We start from the raw sequence: 20764 nt of genomic DNA on the forward strand, positions 1-20764 counted from the left end.
TTTAAAGCAGTGTGTCAACTAGCAATTTTTAATCCATTGCCAACTGTACAGATGAAGTACATCATCTTTTTTCTTTTTGCTACTGTGACGTAAAGTGTTGAAAGAAATCCAAAATAAAGAAAAATTTAAGCAAATGAAAGAAAATCTAAAAGAAAAACTGCATCTGGGGATGAGGAGGAAGTCCAAGACTTCTAAAAGTAATTGTGTTTTTCAAGTCAATAGATTGTAGTATTAATCACCCTAGAACAGCATATCCTTAAGGAATGAGCGAAGACTGAAGAGTAAGAAGTTTCTATAACATGTTACCTTTGGCCAGTGCAGCTGGTTTGAGAGCAGGAGTGTTTTTGAAGGGAAACGGGTGGTATCTAGAGTTAGCCATTCCTTCTCTAAAGCAGCCTGTATGAATGAGTAAAGTCAAATAGTGCACTGATAAAATCAGTTTAGTTTTGATAACTTTTACAAAGTCTCTTTTAAACTGTCTTACATACTGTATCAAATGTTTTCAAGTCATATATCAGAAGTGTCACCTGCAGAGCAACCACATTCAAAACACCTTTGGAGATGCTGTGTTCTACTGTTTTATTTAAAACTATTCAGATCAACACATTTTAAAATAAGATGCATCACCCATTTCTTAAATTCTTGTAATTTTATTCCAACATTGTCAGTAAACCCAAGTCATTAAAAAAGACCACCAGACTCTGGAAGAATACAGACCTAACGTTCTGTAAGGCTACAGGAACATGAACAGCCCTGTTTGCTGTTTTTTGAGAAGTTAGTATTTTCAATCCAGATTTAGTTGCCTGATTCTGTCAAACTTGCTTTTGTTAAGCTGAACTTAACTGATGAATGGTCTTCACTGAGATCAGGGTTTAAAAAAAACTAAATGCACTTATTCCTCTAATTAATCAGATTTATTTTTTACATAATGGAACTACCTGCAAACTAAAATAACTTGGAATGAAAAGGGATGGCAGACTTAAGTGCTAAATGGTGTCTCTGGCACTTTAAGGCAGAATTAAGTTTTCCTAAATACAAAATTTGGATTATATTTCAAACTCAACCTGTATATAAATTATTTTTCTTATACTTTCTTGAGCTTTTCCACCATATGTTCTTTCAATATATTCAGATAAGTGAGAGAAATACATGACTCCCACACAGTAAGTAAATACTTCCAAAGAATTTGGCTTCACTTACGCAGGCTTCAGTCATTCAGGCTGTTCTTACTTCAGCAGTAAAGAGCTGGGATTCGTTCTTTTGAAAATGACTAATATATAAAACCAGACCACCTTTCCCCCATTCATAGAATATTTCAGATTGCATTAATTTCTAACTCGGAGAATTCGAGATAGTTACCCTAGCTTTGGATACCTCAAGATAGGATTACAGTAGTCCTTTATTGTGTAGTTTGCATAAATAGGACTTTGCACAACCTTAGACTGATGAACAAGAAAGGCCTTCCAGGCCCTTTGAAATTGTGACAAACAAAAGGATTGTATTTCAGTTATTTTGAAAAGGTACTTCAGGTACTGGTCACATAATTTTGTGACTCTAAAACCACTCTTCTTTTTATAAGGTAAATATGAATCAGTATTCTTCTTTCATTCTGACCTAGCTTTATTGGATAATTTTTCAATACAGTTTGAGTTTATTTCCAAGTCTTAAAAAGGATGCCTTCTTACATCTTGATTCCTTGTTTCTGAAATCCCTTGTTCTTGGATTATGGTATGTTTTGGTTTTCATTCCTTTATTTAAGTCCAGATAAATTCTATGCCCTCCTCATTATTAGCTGATGTTTCTTTACTGATCTTTCCCCTTTTGTTATTTCATCTCAAGATTAAAATATACAAAGTCATCCTTTTTATCTCCTCTTCCCTTTCAGATGGTTACATATGTTAAGAAAACATCTATGCAAATAAACTGTAGAGGCATGCAACAAATAAAATCTATCATGTTATTTAACTGTTATAGTTACCTACCACCTACTAGCCTCTCTCAGTAATTCATTCTCACACTGACTATCATTAAGTAATTTATTCAAACAACTTTTATAAATATACTTTGCTGCAGTTAAAAAAACAACCAAACAACCCCCCCCAAACTACTATTCCAGATGTAGATTATAATAACTCAAACCCTCAAGGCTATCAGTTAAAAATGTGAGATAGGCACAATTCAGATATGGAAAAACTGACAAGTTCATATCTCAACAGAGGCAAAACTGTCACATATTCAAGTTTTGCAGTTGCCTGGGCTCTATGGGCAGAATGCTTAAAGTGCGTAACTACAAAAAAAGGAGAAAGTTTGAGCAAAAACCATCAGTGAAATTAGACATTAGTTCTCCTTACCCTCCTTGAATTTGCACTTCAGTTTCACTATGCAAATCATATTTACAGTTTTTTGATTTTTTTTCATCTAGTTTCTGAGTATGAGCATTTATATAAAATGGCAAACGTCTTTATTATTTTTTTCCTTCCCTGTTTGTAAAAGAATCAGTACAGCTGGGCATGAGGTAGATCCCCCCCTTTCTTTACAATTTAATTCATTTAATTCATTTACAGTTTAATTTAGTTTTTATTTCAGGCAACTTTGTTTGTGTGGTACAACGATGTGTCCATGAATTATGTGAGTATTTACATGTCTTACATTAATAGTGAATAGGATTCAGGCTTGATTGTCAGATTTCAGGCCAAGCTTGCTTCCTAGCTGTTTGAGTTTTTACCTCTATGATGAATCAGTTTGCTACAGAAATCAGCATAATCATGAAACATGAAAGCTAATATTCCAAATTTGTAGCCAATTTTGAGGAACAAGAATCAGTGAAGCACTATACAGGCTGAATCCTGTATCTCAGCTGAGGTTCTTTGCTTTAAATATTCAGGTTGAAAGTTTTCTCACAACTATTTTCTTAGCCCAGTACTTGCCATTTATTTATCTGATAATCTCCATAGTGTTCTTATTTCTTACATAGCCTAGGAAATCTCTTGCAGTGGTTTGAGTGGTGAAAAGAAAAATCAGTGAAAATAGAAAATGATGAATCAAAGCTATATGCATGCAAGATCTAAAAAAAAAAAAAAAAAAAAAAAAACCAAGCAAAACAAACAAAAAAACCCACAACCGATTTATCATTAAGATTATATCTGCTGATATAAAGCACATTTGGCACGCCTAGAAATGTATAGCATATTATAAAAATATACCACACTGTCATTTACTTTAGCCAAGAAAAATAAACACATAATTGATTTCCAAATGTGTGCTCTTCCACTGTTTATCCCTAGAGATTTTGACAGTACTAAGTTCAAGAAACTTTTGTCCATATCTTTCCCAGAAACACAGTCCTGAAATACAACTAATGCAAAGTTTACAAAGAAACAGGTTTTGCCAATAACTAAGGCTAAAAATTAGGTCTATTTCTACTGAGATTATCCACCAACAGAAACAAATACAATCTGAGATGAATTACAAAGCAAATAAAATGATAATGCTTGATTGTATGGTCTATGTAAACAGTTATCGACTCCTTTTATTCCACAGGACAGGAAGCAAGCATACTGAATATATGTTTATTTCTAAAGTCAAATTAAGGAATTGATTTCACAAATACTTAGGTATATAAAATAACTTTACACATATGTGTAAATCACATTCAGTTGAATTAACATGTTAGTTCATGTTAGTTCATCCAGAGGTAAGTCTTCTACTCTTCTGAATGTCCATACTTTATCTCCAGTTTGTTTGAAAACAAAGAAACTATATTGATGATTTTAAAAAGTCTCAGTTTTTACAAGCACACAAAACATCCATATGACTATATAATTTTTTCTTAAAACTTTAAAGAAATGAATTCACTTTAACATACTATTTAAAAATGTTTTTAATAATTGGCCAATTTTCCAAGGGTATTTTTATTTTGTTTTGCTTTTCTGAATGTTATGTCAGTTTTTATTTAGCTCCTGCTCAGGACACACAAAACAATTTCCAAGACCAGTAAGAATACAGACCACCAAATTGCCCATTAAACACAATAAAATTATCTCCAATATCATTCTTATAACAAAAAGAAACTATGAATATATTTATTTTCCTAAATTTTATAATAAAAACATTTATAATATTATTTAGCTATTTCTATTTATCCATAAGGATCAAGAACTTCTTTTCATGATACACCATATATTCTTTACCTTCTGTGAGTCTCATCCTACAATTTTTCTTCTCCTGTTTAACTTTGTAGCTCATGAATGAACTCTGAAGGATTAGGTATTTTTTTTTCATGGCATACTGTACATAACCTTTTACATTTTGCCACTCCTTCCTACTTCAAATATTTATTCTAGCCCTTCCTTCACAAAATGTAATGACTATTTAACATGAAACACATTAAACTTCTGTGGTCCAGGAAAAAGAATATAATCCTACAGTTACCAAAGTCAAGGAGAACGGTCTATTAACTTTAATGGGGCCTGAAAGCACTACTGAAAACCAGAGTTTTAGTGCAAAAGTTATTCATACAGTCTAATCTATCCATATTTTTGATGAACTGGATTACACTTTGGAGTCATATATCCTTTTATAATGATTATATATGCAAATTGGGCTGCTCTGAGTCATGTCTAAATCAAGAACAAAAAACAACAAGTTTTCATAGCTTATGAAAATTTGCACTCAGCTTTAAAGCATTTCTCTAAGTAACTTTTAGAACTGTGAATAATGTCATGACATATCGGCCTTTTGTCTTATCTTAGCTCAAGGAGGATCACAAGAGTATAATAAAAAACAAAACAACGCCCAAAATTATGCTGTGGTTACAAGGAAAGTAGGGGATGCAAGAAGGCAGTGTTAACAATACAGCATACCAAAGGCCAGCATTTGAAACGTAACAACTCTGTACCGGGTCAGACCAAACGTCTGTCCACATCAGTACCCTGTTTCCAAAAAGAGTTCAGCAGCAGATGCTTATGAAAAGAGTGAAAGAAGCTGGACACATAGAGGGCAATCCTTCCCTTGCTATATTCTTTCAGACTCCGGAAATCAGTGGTTTAAGGAGTTTCCACAAACATCTAGGCAAAGAACCCTCAACTTAAAATAGTAATCTAGCTTCTTATGATAAATATAACCATCCAGTAAGCGTATTTTGCAAGATCATCTCTACGGCAGTCCAGACAGAAAGCAAATCACATACATGTCTCAGAGTGCATAATCTCTGAAGCGGCACAGGTGAACTCGGAAAGGCCTCACTACAATCGCTGCGTTCGGTGTTGCGGGAGCTGGAGCTGCTCCAGCACTGAAAACATGGTGGACCTCAGAATTGCAAGGTGAACATATTCTGAGAGGAGGAAGTCGCTGTCCACGGATGAACATATGTTACAAGTCCTCTGTGCCACAGAAGACTTAAGTGACCACACCCTGGAGCTACACGAGCCCGCACCTTCAGCTCAGACTGGAAGCAATGCTTGCAGTTTTGGTGATTCCTGGCTTCGTTTGTGCTCTAGTAGCCAAATTAAAAGGTGTCCCACAATTCCATCTCATATTTCTGCTTCTCAGTCTAAGTGGCCTCTGTTCTGGTTATTAAAAATATATAATTTGAAACGCTTCCTGTTTTTAAAATACAACAACTGAATCCTGAGTTAAATTTCTGTGAAGACTAGAATATGCTAGATACTGAAAATATCTATAGAGAATCCCGTTTATTATATTAAATTAAATATTGAGTTAATAGGAAAATTAATTTTTAAAAGTTGATAAATTTGCAGAACTCTATTTTTAAAATTAGGGAGGACTAACTCTTTATACCTTTTCCTTTTCTTCTTTCATTCCCTCCTTAACTCATTTGTTGTTTACAGGACAGCAAACATTTAGCCAGAATATCTGTTCTATTGCTATTCACATGGCACTTTTATTTACATGTTGTTTTAAGATAAAATGGGAAAATTGCTCAACAGAATATAAACAAGTAAAAGAAAATGAATGTCCGAAATGCCTTCTGAACTCAGAGTCACGGCCGGCCTCTGGGAATGACAAGAGAATATGAAGAATGGAAGGGGAAAAAAAAGCGCATAGCTTTAATCTTAAAACTATTTCTACATTACAGTTTCACAGAAATAATGAGTAGAATTCTTTGCTTTTAAAAAAGATTCACTCTCCAGTCCTCTTGTCTGGTTTTGCTTAACCTATTTCTTTGGACTTCTGTTCCCCTCTGTGAGGCCATTTGTGCCATTCTCAGTCTTTTACATCATCACTACAGAATGGCCCTTTTCTAACCAGATTTTACAAAGCTTCTGTCTCCTCTACATTCTTTTTAATAAAAATACATAAATAAATACAGCAAAACACTCAGGATGAATCTCTCCACTAGTTTTCACTACAGAATACAAGTTTAAACAAAATTCTTCAGGGTGGTGATGTCTTTGCTTTCTACTTTGTAGAAATGTATATATGAACAGTGCAGTTCAAAGAGTCTAGTCCATGCCAAGAAAACAAAACAAAAAAAAGAATCAAAACAAAAAGACAAACTAAAAACAGTACTTTGATCCAAGGTACAATATTCAACAGCATTCTTAGAATCACTATTTCCAATAGGCTGGCACAATTTCTTTTTATGCAATATATGCCACATGAGGCAGAACTACTTTTCCTAGTGTTAGACATCCTGTAGGTAAGGTGATTGCTTTTTTGGGGTGGAGGGCGAGGAGGAGCTGGGGTGATCAAGAAGAAGGGATCATATGCTGAAGGCTAAGCCTGTAGATAGTCACAGTAGAAAAGGGCCTATCAGAGAAAACCATGCTGTAATTTTTTTCGTCTAGTAGAAAGCTGTAACTTTCTCCCTCCATTTCTGGCAAACATCTTTCATTCTGCGGTGTGTTTCGTTCAAATGCCATGCTATTCCAGGAAAACATGTTCCATTACTTTTTAAACTAAACTTTTTTTTCTGTCAAGGAAGTATGCTTTGCTAGAAATTTCTTCTCCAGAATCATAAGTAAATTTTGAAAAACTTGTTAGGAAATCATGGAATTTTAGATCTTGTAGCTGATACGGAAAGACCAAATCACTTTCCTCTGTTCATTTATATATTGTTGATAGATTGTGATTGAAGATTGCCTTTGAAATTAGAGATCTGAATATTTTCGAGCATTTAATGGTTTCTTTCATCCCAGTTGTTTTAGGAATCATACTACTCCATGGGCTAGTTTTCTTGAGAAACTTGAGTTTATGTGCACAGTTTAGTTCAAAAGTAGTAAGCTGAATATCAATTCAGAGCCAGATTTTCTAGAAAAATTCCAAAGCTGAGGTAGTATCAAATATGAACATCCCTGACTGAATCATCTCTTTGTTACATTATTTTTCCATTTCCAGTATGACCCAATTCCAGCCAGAGTTCTGGCCTCTTAAAACTAACGCAAATGAGTTGATCTGACTGATCTTTTTAAAAAAACATACACACTTTTTTCAGTTGGGCAGTATAGTTGATAAACATTGTATAGAGAATGGATCTCTGAATTGCAACCTCTAAGAAAAATATTTTTCCCTAGATTTGTCTTTCACATATATTTTATGTTGTGGAGATAAATAGGGTAGCATCCTAATAAAGGTTATTTTAACCTTTGGCAATGGTTCTTTTTCAACCCTGTCATTATACAGGATCACAGAATTAGGAAGGAAGGCTGGGCATGGCTGCACTCTTTTGACTGTTAAAACCAAACAACGTTTCAAGCCAAAAAAAAGTAAAGAGTATCATCTGGATTCCAAAGAAACATCACAGTAATAAATTGACCCCAAGAGATTTTAAAGACATAAGAAAGTTGGTTAATTATTAGAGTACATTCTTGTAGGAAAGTTAAAGCTAGAGGACAAGCATATTTGCATAGTTGTCAATGTAGCCTTCTTATAAACGGGCAATTACTGAAAAATCATGATATTCTCTTACGAAAAATATTCAGCAGAATTTTACTGGGGAATGTATTCTCCAAATGTCAATTTTCCAAAAGGTTTAATAAGCTCAATTACCTTTTTACTCAAATGTATATACACACACACACACATATAAAATATATATGTACATGTATGTGTATATACGCACATAAGACATATGTATACACACGTATGTGTGATTTCTCTAAATATATATATGATTAAAACTATAAAATAGTGGATTTGGGAATATACAAAGTAAATGAATAGAATAAAGAAAATCTCAGCAATTCTAAAGGTTTTCTTTCACAAAAGTTAGAGTGTATTCACATACTTAACTTTCCACATGTCTGAATCTTATTGTAGTCTACCAAAGCTATTCATGACCTACATATTACTTTTCTAAATATATGTTTTTTTCCTTAAGCCCAATAGCATTTAAAGGACACCCAAAGGGTCAGGAGGTAACTTCTACATCTTGTCTAGAATACCGGAATATAAAGTACAGATGAGTAAAGGGCTAACCTCAGTTTTAGAGTTTAGGCATGGTTAAAGTAAACATCAGAAAAGCTTGGATGCTTCAAAAATCTTTTAATGTTTCTACCCCCACCCACCCTCAGCAAACCTCAGGCACCCTCTGGCACCTTCAGGACTCCCCTGAAGGCTGATGGCTCTAAGATCCCAAACACAGTCTTCCCCCATGAAAATGTCAAAAATCTTCAGGTCTTCCCCTTTCTGATTCTGCCACACTACACAAACTTCAACTTCACCTATGGACTTCAGCTGGTATGTCCCTACAGCCCTTTTCCCAAGTCTTTCTACCTTTGTAAAAACAAACAAATAAACAAACAAAACCCACAAAAGGTAATGAATTAAAAAAACCTAAACCAAGCAACCCTCCCACCCCTTAAATATTGTATATTCAAAGAATATGCATTTTCAAAGAAAGATAACTCAATATATTCTTTCAGGTTTTAAGAAGGAGTACTAAAAATACAATAATAAAACATAAGCTAGTCACAAGTTTACAGTCACCCAACCTTTAATATGCTTCAAAGTTCATGTGAATTGAGAAATTTGAGTTAATTTTGGGATGACTTTTTTTTTTTTAATTACAAATCCCTATTTCAGAAATGAAGATAAAATGAGAAAGTATTTGATAGTTGAAGAGCAGATAAGGACTAAATTTTATGCATATATTTTTGAAACTGATAAAAATCCCTAATTACACTAAAAATGCTTAATTCTAAAGATTGTCTTAATTATCTGTCAACTTAACTTATGCTGTCCACCTTCTCTTTCTCTAGACATAGCTCTTCTCTTTGAAGTAATATACAAATGAATCTCTAAGTTGAAATTTGTTGGTTCTTATCTGAAGTCTTGGTTCCTTAAATCTTTTGTGACTGGCACTGCACAATCTGCTACTCTCTGGGAAATGTAAGAGCTTCAGGAACCAGTTCTTCACAGCGTTTTCCTGTTGGAAACTCAGATTTGTGCAATGATCAATAACTATTGCTATTTGCACATCAAAATAAAATTTTGAATTATTTTCCCTACAAACAAAATAATGAGGGGAGAACCAGAAGGTGGTTTTAACAGTAGCATTTAGGATTCCTTAGCCTGCTCTATTCAATGACAAACTAGATAAAAACTAGATTAAAAAAAATAGATTAAAAAAAACCTTTAGGCATATGTGAAATGCTTAGTTCTGAAGGAGAAAGAGATTTTTCTTTCTCGATTCTATTTTGAAAGAACTGATCTCTCCTTTGAATCATGACCGTGCTAATTATTAATGTCCTTTTAAAACAATGAATTAATTGTAAAAGCAATTCCTCCCCACATTTAGAATCACAGAATCATAATTTAGGTTGGGAGGCACCTCCAGAGGTCATTAATGCATTCCCCTGCTCAAAACAGGTCTACTTAGATCAGGTTGCTCAGGGCCTTATCCAGTCAAGTCTTAAACACCTCCAAGGACAGAGATTCCACAGTCCCTCTGGGCAGTCTGTTCCTGTATTTAACCACTCTCATGGTAATTTTTTTTTCCTAATATCCAGTTGGAATTTCCCATTTTCAAACTTGTGCCCATTGCTTCTTGTCCTGTGACTGTGCACCTCCAAGAAAAGACTACCTTCACCTCCTCTGTCCTATCAAGTAGTTGTAGACAGCAACAAGGTCTCCTCGGAGCTTTTTCTTCTCCAAGCTGAACAGGCCAACCTCTCTCACCCTCCTCTCCTACCAAATCTTCTCCAGTCCCCCTGACCATCTTAGTGGCCTTCCACTGGACTTGCTCCAGTAAGTCTAGTTCTTGCACTGGGGAGCCCACACTGCTGACTCATGTTCAATTTGTTGTCCACTATGATCCCAGATCCTTTTTCTGTGGAGCTGCTTCCTAGACAGTCAGCCCTCAGTCTGCAGTGTTGAATGGGGTTACTCCATCCCAGACACTGGACTTTGCACTTGCTCTTGCAGCATGAGGTTCATTCTCCAGCCTGTCCAAGTTGCTCTGAAGAGAATCCTTGCCCTTCAACATATTGACTACTGTCCCCAGTTTGGTGTCATCTGCAAACTTGCTAAGAGTGCACTCTGTCCCATCATCCAGGTTTTTAATAATGACATTAACTGTTTTGGTCCTAGTACTGATCCCTGAGGGACCCCATTAATTACTATCCACTGGCTAGATTATGCACCACTGATCACAACTCTTTGAGCCTGGCAGTCCAGCCAATTTTTCATCCACCTTATTGTCTACTTTTTCAGCCCATATCTCACCAATTCTTGATAAGAAAACTGTGGGAGACTTGTGTCACAGGTCTTGCTAAAATCAAGGTATACAACATCCACTGCCCTGCCCTTGTTCACAGCACAGTCACCTTGTCATAGAAAGCAATGAAGTTGATCAGGCTTGATTTGCCCTTGGTAAACCCATGCTAGCTGCTCATTCACTTTCTTGGCTTTCATGTATTTAGAAATGGCTTCTAAGAGAATTTGCTCCACAATCTTCCCTGGGACTGAGGTGACACTGACTGGCCTGTAGTTCCCTGGATCTTTGTTATTGCCCTTCTTGAAGATGGGTGTGATGTCTGCCTTTTTCCAGTTTCCAGGAACTTTCCCTGATTGTCATCACCTTTCAAAGTGATAGATGGTGACCTCAGAATGACATGGCCAACTCCTTCAACACCCTTGGATGCAACCCATCTGTTCCCTGAGACTTGCATATGTCCAAGTGGGTTAAGTCATGCTGCGGCTGGATAATATCCTCTATGTTCTAAACTAAAAGGACTTCAAGCTACAGGCGATAAGATATGTATGGATCCATGTATGGAGGAGAGAGGAGGCTGACACCTCACTTTCCTCTTTGATTCCTCCACAAGTATTGATATTTAAGTCAATTACAATATTGCCTACATCAATGTCCTCTTCTCAAAGATCACTGAAGTTGATAGTGATATATTTAGCACATCCTTGACACAAAGAAATCTAATCACTTTAATAAGAGTGTGACCCAACATTCTTGACTCTTTAGAAGCACTGTTGCACATGCTCTTAAAGTTATGTCCTGTTATAGATTACCTAGGCCCCATATTGCTTCATCTCATATATAAAGATATATGTGACATGATAAACTTACTTAAGAGTGCAGATTACAATGAAGCCAGATGAAGATTACATGAGAATTCCGAGAATTGAGGGTAGACTACTGGTTGAAGGAGAATAATGACTTAGTATCTTTGTATTTCAGTTTTATAAAAGCTAAAAACATGGCAACAGACAGAACTGAAAAAGTAGCAACTCCACAACACAGCTTTTCTTTTCTTTGATATACTGAAACACTAAGAAGAAAATGACAGAAAATGAAGGGGAAATATCAAAACATTCATGTCAATCATCCAGAAAGCAATCACTGGACAAGTCAGGTAAGGAGAGTTCCTGAAATTTACAAATAGACATTACTAAGACCTTTTTCAATGGAAATCAATGTAGGTGCATATGCTAAATAACAGACTTTTAAACAGATTCTTAAAAAACAAACTATACCTGCACTAAAATGTCAGTTTTAGCTTGACAAAAAAAAAAAAAAAAAGAACTTAAGGAAGCTATATTCAATAAATTTGGAACTGCTAGTTCAGCTTTCACAAGACTCCACATGCTGAAAAGAACTGATAGGTCTATTATTACTTCCACTTACAATGATGCATTTAGCTATTAGAATTACTTTCCTATGAGACTAGAGTAATCAGAATAAAACTGCACAGGAATAAAGATTTCTTTCACTTTTATACATTGTTCCTGTGCTTGGTCTGTTTATTCAATTTAGATGCTTGACTTTGTCTTTAGATAAATAAGGCTGAGAAGCATACTTAATTAATGACATTACAATACTTTGATATGGCTTAAGGTAAGTTAGAATAATACTATATCATTTGGTAAATACAGATTCCAAATGGTATCTTTAGTTGGCTTTCCTCTGTAAAGTATTTGAATCTGGCTACTTGACCAAAAGATAGAGAAAAGCTGTGCAAATAGTTTCTATTTAAACATTAAAAACACTTCAGCTGGCATTACAGAACTGAGATTATGGTGGAAGGCCAGAAAACAATCAGAGCACATCCTACACAAGCTGTGAAGGAACTGAGGTGTGAGCAATGACCATAACTGCCAACATTTGGGTTTCTGTTTTATCACCCACTGACTCCACAACAACCTACTTCCAAGGCTGGGATATCGATCTACTAGATGACTAGAAAACAAGATTTCAGCAATTTAGATAAGCATCATCGCTGAGAAAGCTAGAAAAAAACCTCATTGCTTTATTTATCAAATGAGGCCACAGACTTAAAATAATGTGCCATTCACTAACCTGTCAGCTGAAAAAGCAAAATCATATCATGAGACTGTTGGTACATACCCAATTATAAAGCTGATCTCTCAATATGTTACTTAGGATAGAGTTTTTATTCTCCTGTTTCAAAGAGGAGGATGGATCTGAGAAAATTTTCATCATACACTTTTTTGTTTTGCCACAACACTGTAACTTCATAAGCAAGTTTAATAAAAAAAAAAAGGATCATATTCTTTGCAGCATAAAAACACAGACAGGCTTGATCCTAATCTGACATTTATAAGCAATTACAACAGTTGGACATGCCCAAAAGTGACAAGATACAAGAAATGTTATGGAGATCTTCTAATCCATAGGCTATACTTATTTCTTGACGTTAGAAAGAAAACACCAATCACTGTCACAAGCCCGCAATTAAAAGTTCACAGGCTGAGAGAAACTACATCTGAAAAGATTATCTGAAAAGATTATCTGAAAAGAACCAAAACACATTGCACGTATCCAATGTGAACACGTGATAAGAATGCTAAAGATGAGAGAGATTAAAAAAAAAAATGTTGCTTGATGTGCTGTTTAATTTTCAAGGGTTACTAAATATGAGCTAGCTTCTATCAAAAAAAAAAAAGAGCAAGAGAATAGACTCCTAGGACAAATCAGAGCCGGGCAAAAGTTTTGAACCATAAATATATGGAGACATCTCAACATACTTCAGAGACTGATTTGTTACCTTTTCCTGAAAAGTTATATAAATCTACTTCAGCTCATCTCAAACCCAGCTGACTGGGAACCATGTTCTTGAAAAGATCTCTAAGCAGTCAGATTGCCTAAGACAAGAAACTGTGATATGAGTCTGCATGCAAAGGCATCTATATACTCACAGAACTCAAATGACTGCTACACAGCTGCTATGGGAAGGCAAGCAAAACCTAGGAATGGCCTAGTGTGAATAACTCAAAATGTCAGGAATTTCAAAAGGTGTCAAAGAGACTGGAATGAAAAAATTCTACAGAATCAGTCTTGGAAGAAGAACAGCTCTTTGTCTCAGAGCAACTGATTTATCCCCTTTGATGAAGGAAGCTGTGATGGATTTCTTTTTAGTTTGGTTGCAGTTTACATAGTTACATTTTTTACAGGGCATGACCAGATAGCAAAAAGGCCATAGTTTGTTTAGTCCCTACTGCTGCACATTGATACAAGTTTGAGCTCTCTGGAGAGAAGATTTTGCCTTCTTTACAAACAGGTTTCAAGGGGCCAAGATAAGTCCATCGGAGAGAGTGAGAGACCTCAGCAAGTGGGAACTAGAGCACAGCAGAGAATGTCGAGAAGAGCAGAGACTAGAGAAAAAGCCAGCTTCTGGCTGATAAAAATGACTGAAGGACTTCCCTTATGGACCCAGCAAATTTGCTGAAATTCGGAAGTCACTAAATTGTTAACTAAAGGGTCATATTGCAAGGGCAAAGTTTACAAACTCCTTATTTTTGCTTTGTCTCACTTTGATCTTTCTCTGTTTTAAAGCATATTCTGTTCTAGTTTATATTCTCATAAAAGCTAACTCTGAAATGCAAAAAAAAAGTGTTTTGGGGTTTTTTTTGAGATATTTCCTCTCAAAAAGCTGCAAGCAGTCTCAAAACACTGGTCAATTTGGTTATGAAGAAATAACTCCCAGAATATGACCCACTAATGATCTGAGTGAGTTGACAAACCCTGTAATGGATTTATACCCAAAGTCTATATAGTGATGTCTGCTAGATGAGTGTCTGTTAGACATCACAGGTACACTAATGTGCTTCATGTAAGCACAGAAAGAAGTTGTTAAAATTTACAGCAAGCAGGATGCCTACTTTGGGTTTTACCAGGTACCATTTTCCTGAGTATCTTCTACTTTCTCTATAATCATTTTTTCACTTGGTAGACACAGACTCAAGATGTCAAACACTATGAATTTTATTTTAGAAAATAACAAGTCAAAAGTTAGGAGGCCTGATGTGTGATCTTCTACTTCGTAAAAGTCTTGAAAGCTGTATCTGTGCAAACTATTGTGAACTTTCTAAACTGATTTAAATTAAATGCAAAAAGCTTGATTTTGAAAAAGACAGCACTTATTTTCTCTGTCATGTAAACATCAGTATTGGTATGTATCCTGATGAGAATAAGACCTATGCCCATAAGCCAACTCAGTGTTGGAACACAGTAATTTATTCTATTTCTATGTCTATTATTCTGAGTAGAAAATTGTCTTAAAAAAAAGATCCTACTGAACAGGTACAGCTTAGTGACATTGGTGCATTCAGCCATTTTGCATTTGATGAATGTCTTATTCTCATTAAGAAAATGCAAATGCTAATAGTTACATGGCACAGAAAGTAAGTGCCGTGTCAAGCAAATGTGTTATCAGCTTTTGTCCACCAGAGGTAAAGTGAGCTCTGCCTTGTAGATCATTTGCTACATGGATGGACTGCTGATAAGAAGTAAGATAAGAAGTAAGAAGTCAAGCAAAGGAGGTAGGAGACCTGCATGGATGAGCAAGGAGCTCCTGGCAAAACTCAACCAGAAGAAGGAAGTATACAGAAAGTGGAAAGGGGGACAGGCCACTTGGGAGGAATATAGGAACATTGTCAGAGTATGCAGGGATGTGACGAGGAAGGCTAAGGCCCGTTTGGAATTAAATCTGGCTAGGGATGTCAAGGACAGCAAGAAGGGCTTCTTCAAATACATCAGCAGCAAGAGGAAGACTAGGGAAAACGTGGGCCCTTTGCTGAATGGGGTGGGTGCCCTGGTGACGAAGGATGCAGAGAAGGCAGAGTTACTGAATGCCTTCTTTGCTTCAGTCTTTACTGCTCAGGCCAGCCCTCAGGAACCCCAGACCCTGGAGGCAAGTGAGAAGGTCTGGAGAAAGGAAGACTTTCCCTTGGTGGAGGAGGAGTGGGTTAGAGATCATTTAAGCAAACTTGACACCCACAAATCCATGGGCCCTGATGGGATGCACCCACGAGTGCTGAGGGAGCTGGCGGATGTCATTGCTAAGCCCCTCTCCATCATCTTTGAAAGGTCATGGAGAACAGGAGAGGTGCCTGAGGACTGGAAGAAAGCCAATGTCACGCCAGTCTTCAAAAAGGGCAAGAAGGAGGACCCAGGGAACTACAGGCCAGTCAGCCTCACCTGCATCCCTGAAAAGGTGATGGAGCAGCTCATCCTGGAGGCCATCTCCAAGCATGTGGAGGACAAGAAGGTGATCAGGAGTAGTCAGCACGGCTTCACCAAGGGGAAATCATGCCTAACCAATCTGATAGCCTTCTATGATGGAATGACTGGCTGGGTAGATGAGGGGAGAGCAGTGGATGTTGTCTACCTAGACTTCAGCAAGGCTTTTGACACTGTCTCCCATAACATCCTCATAGACAAGCTCAGGAAGTGTGGGCTGGATGAGTGGACAGTGAGGTGGATTGAGAACTGGCTGAATGGCAGAGCTCAGAGAGTTGTGATCAGCGGTGCAGGCTCTAGTTGGAGGCCTGTAGCTAGCGGTGTACCCCAGGGGTCAGTACTGGGTCCAGTCTTGTTCAACTTCTTCATCAATGACCTGGATGAAGGCACAGAGTGCACCCTCAGCAAGTTGGCTGACGATACCAAACTGGGAGGAGTGGCTGATGCACCAGAGGGCTGTGCTGCCATTCAGAGAGACCTGGACAGGCTGGAGAGGTGGGCGGAGAGGAACCTCATGAAGTTCAACAAAGGCAAGTGCAGAGTCCTGCACCTGGGGAGGAATAACCCCCTGCACCAGTACAGGTTGGGGGTTGACCTGCTAGAAAGCAGCTCTGCGGAGAAGGACCTGGGAGTGCTGGTGGACACCAAGTTAAGCATGAGGCAGCAATGTGCCCTTGTGGCCAAGAAGGCCAATGGTATCCTGGGGTGCATCAGGAAGAGTGTTGCCAGCAGGTCGAGAGAGGTGATTCTCCCCCTCTACTCAGCCCTGGTGAGGCCACATCTGGAGTACTGTGTCCAGTTCTGGGCTCCCCACTACAAGAGAGACATGGCACTACTGGAGAGAGTCCAGCAGAGGGCTACAAAGATGATTAGGGGATTGGAGCATCTCTCTTATGAGGAAAGACTGAGAGAGCTGGGCCTGTTTAGCTTGGAGAAGAGAAGACTGAGAGGAGATCTTATCAATGCGTACAAGTGTCTGAAGGGAGGGTGTCGAGAGGATGGGACCAGACTCTTTTCAGTGGTGCCCAGTGACAGGATGCGAGGCAACGGGCACAAACTGAAACACAGACAATTCCATCTGAACATGAGGAAAAACTTTTTCACTGTGAGGGTGACAGAGCACTGGAACAGGTTGCCCAGAGAGGTTGTGGAGTCTCCTTCTCTGGAGATATTCAAAACACGCCTGGATGCAATCCTGTGCAATGTGCTCTAGGTGACGCTGCTTGAGCAGGGGGGTTGGACTAGATGATCTTCAGAGGTCCCTTCCAACCTCAGCGATTCTGTGTGATTCTGTGTGTGTGATAAAAGGGTGTCTTAAGATCAGCCTTCTGGGGCATAGAGGCTGGAATTCTCCAAAGTCCACATGAAAGACATAAAAGAAATATGAATACCAGGCTCATACTTTCTGAGACATCTGTTGGCCAGATATTTCATCTCATCTGGGATAGCCTGCTAGACATTTTATGATACAACAGACAAAACACTACTGCCATCAGTTGCCTCTGAATGCCTTGGCAATGCATGGGAGCTGATGTGAACACAAGGAGATATCAGTAAACAGTTCAGGTTAAATGATTACTATTCGCACTATTGCAAGCTAGCTAAAAACATTTCCTCCAGCTTAATCATAGACAATCCATTTTTCACATGATATGGTGCCAGAGATTTGTATGAATAATATATCACTGCTCAACATTCACAAAAGGAGTAAACAGAAAATCTTTGGAAAAGACTACAGTTTTCCCCATGGCATTTCACAGCCTCACTTTCCACAAAGCACTGGCTTTACTGAGGTTATAATGAAGATATTGAACAGTTATTCAATGAAGCCTAGTTCCTAATGTAATGTATTATTGACTTATTGCACTGTGATATTTGTAAACAGTTTTAATAGACACTGGGACACTAGTGATTTTGTGAAATGTTAGATAATACTGATTGAAATCATAATGACTGAATCTTGCATAATACTGGTATAAAAATAATGGTGGCATTACAAAATAGTGTACTATTCTAAACTTTTGGACAAGATTTTGTAGGTTTGTATTGGCTTGAGATAAGGAAAGGTTTTTTCTGCCATTCGCTCTCACTTCACTCATCCTATCAGCAGTGAAATCTGCAGCTCAAAATGGCGTCCAGATCTTTTCTCTTCCTTCACACCTTAGCATATGGGACCTCTTAGACCAGGAATATGTACTCCTCCCTACACACTTGTTTGAGGCCCAGAAGACAGCCACTGATATCATGTGTCACTATTTGGCTCTGCTTCAGCACTTTTCTGTAAAACACTGAGGCCAGAAAGGAGGGGAGAGGAAGCATAGACTCCTCCAAGCTTTTCCTGCTTGTCTCTGCTGAAGTAGAAAGTCTGCGCAATTCGGTATTGTCCAGATCCAGGGAATGAAACAGGTAAAGACACACAGAACCAGGCAACCTAGTGCAGAGGGTGGCTACTCTGGGCTAGGCTGAGCAGAGCATAAGGCAAGAATCATGGAAACTGTAACAGAGTATTAATACTACTTTGCAGTAAGTGTTTTTTTAGTATTGCATGCATTTAAAAACATGATATGACTGTATCACCAGTCACTACTGCACACTCCAGTTCCAGTAGGCCTGTTATAGTATATTTCTCACAATCACACTCTTCAGTGAAGACAAGATATATGCTTGAAACAAACAAACAAAAAAATTATGACAAACATCACAGTCTGAGAAATCTCCGAATTCCAGTTACAGTCAAAGATCTTTACTCCTGAAATGCTCAATCACTGAATGAAATATATCCCTCTGAGCCTATATATTGTAAACTTATCACATACACTGCTATGTAGAAAATAAATATTCTTACATTTTTCTTTATGGGAAGCTAAGGGCTTGAGTAGCTTATTTGACATCAGTCCCCAGTTCAGCCTTTGAGCCCTCTGTTCCAATTACAGTGTCAGTTCATGGTTCTCCTATCATGATCTGAACCAAAGAACTTTCTCTGAGAATCACTCCAACAAAACATGTTTTACTTCTTCCCTGAAAATTAGTTTGACAAAAAGAAAAAGATTTGTGGTAACACCAGAGGGTGCTACAGTGCAAGCCTCTCTGAAATGACCTAGTGTTTTGCCTCCTCCATCTTCCTCTTCTCCCTGGTCTCAGGACCACCTGTCCAAATGCAATTGTCTTGCTGAGAGACAGATGGAACAAAACTGCCCAGGTAGTTTTCTGTTAAGCAATTAAAAAAATGTAGGATTATTGGGGCAGGACAGAGTGAAACAAGCACGGTTCAGTTGAATTACAGTATAGGAGACTCTGGCCCATTGCTGATTAATTCAAAACAAGGTATTTTCCTTCTTTAATACATATGAACAGACACTTCTTTCCTATGTGAAAAAATAAATCCTTTGACTTTCTGCTTTTTATTATTTTAGAAAGAAGCCAGGGATCAGAGAAGATCAACTAATGACACTGCTCTTTATTGTACATATTTTTAAATTTAAAAAAAATCTAAAATTTAAGCCAGATCTCTGTGTTTATACACGCACAACATTTCCTGTCTACCAAACGATTCTTGGAACTCTTGCCTCAAACATTTTGCATGCTGTTACAATCAGATGGTAATTCTGAAAATCTATCTCAAAAGAGCTGCTCAAAGAGAGAAGAAAGAATCAAATATTATTCCAGTTCATTGGCATACAAACTGCCTTGCTCCAACTAACAACATATTTGGTCTTCATAACTTTCTATGAGACATATAAATATGTGATCTCTGGCTACACAGGATCTCATCTTGCCAGTAGTAAGGATAACACATCAATCTCCTTTGCAAAATTGCAATGGAATGTTGACAAATGGCTCTTGAAAGGATGCAGCAGCTGAATAAGCACATCACTATTTATAGACAAACATTCATTAAATAATAAAAAAAATAAAATAATAATAATAATAAAAACCTCTATCATAACTACTTAGGGCTCAAATGGCCACATTGCTAACTGTTTTCTTTACTCTACGTGAAATCATAAAAAAGAAGGTAATGAATGCGAACAATTAGAGAAAGCAATACTCCAGATAAATACATAGGTGAGTCATCAACAGCTGACTTACTATGCATACTGAGTCTAGAACTAGACAGGCTGTCTCTTTTGAGGGAATAAGGAACAAGGCTACTTTAAAGATTCTTTTGCTTGCTTACCGAATGACAATCAGGAGATTGATCCAGTAGATATTTTTATTTTTTACTTAATTATCAATCAGGAGCCTGTTTTTATTTCTTAAAGTGGAAATTTCTGGCCCAATTTCAATCCTTTAAAACTTAAAAGATTCTGTTAACTCTACATAACTTGTAAAAATTACTAGCAATCATTTCTGGATTTTTTGGATCACAGACATTCTAAGTTTGTATCTTTCATGATTTAACTATACTCTTTTTCATTATTTATCACTGTATTTAGACTTATGAACTTTTTAGCACCTTATCTATAAGACCAAAGAAGAGCTAATAAGCGTGCTTCACATCTGTTTGGGCAGTTTTGCTTTTACTGGGATTCCACAACACTAAATCTCAGCTATATTTTCATTATTGTTCTCATTTTATCATGTAAATGAACAAAATACAAGCTCACATTTTCTTGTTTAATGTTGCTCCACCACTAACATATCTCCTGATCTTTTAAATGCATATTACTTTATGATACTTAAGGGTTCACTAAGCAATACTTAAGAAATTTCCTGATAATGGTCTGCAAGGGTCAGAACAAAAAAGTTCTGGATTTTGTAATATTTGGAAACTACTTTATTATGTTTTACAAATTAGATAGCACA

General features: G+C 37.1%; 1 protein-coding gene across 1 annotated transcript in view; it reads right to left on the minus strand.

The window, feature by feature from the left end:
- Nucleotides 1–20764, minus strand: part of LRRIQ1 (leucine rich repeats and IQ motif containing 1) — a 125547-nt gene that overhangs the window by 54928 nt on the left and 49855 nt on the right. The window contains exon 19 of the mRNA XM_067289916.1: nt 307–396. Within this exon, the coding sequence (XP_067146017.1) occupies nt 307–396 (90 nt within the window). The remainder of the gene's footprint in view (nt 1–306; nt 397–20764) is intronic.

The sequence above is a fragment of the Apteryx mantelli genome, chromosome 1 (assembly GCF_036417845.1).
Source record: "Apteryx mantelli isolate bAptMan1 chromosome 1, bAptMan1.hap1, whole genome shotgun sequence".
NCBI lineage: Eukaryota > Metazoa > Chordata > Aves > Apterygiformes > Apterygidae > Apteryx > Apteryx mantelli.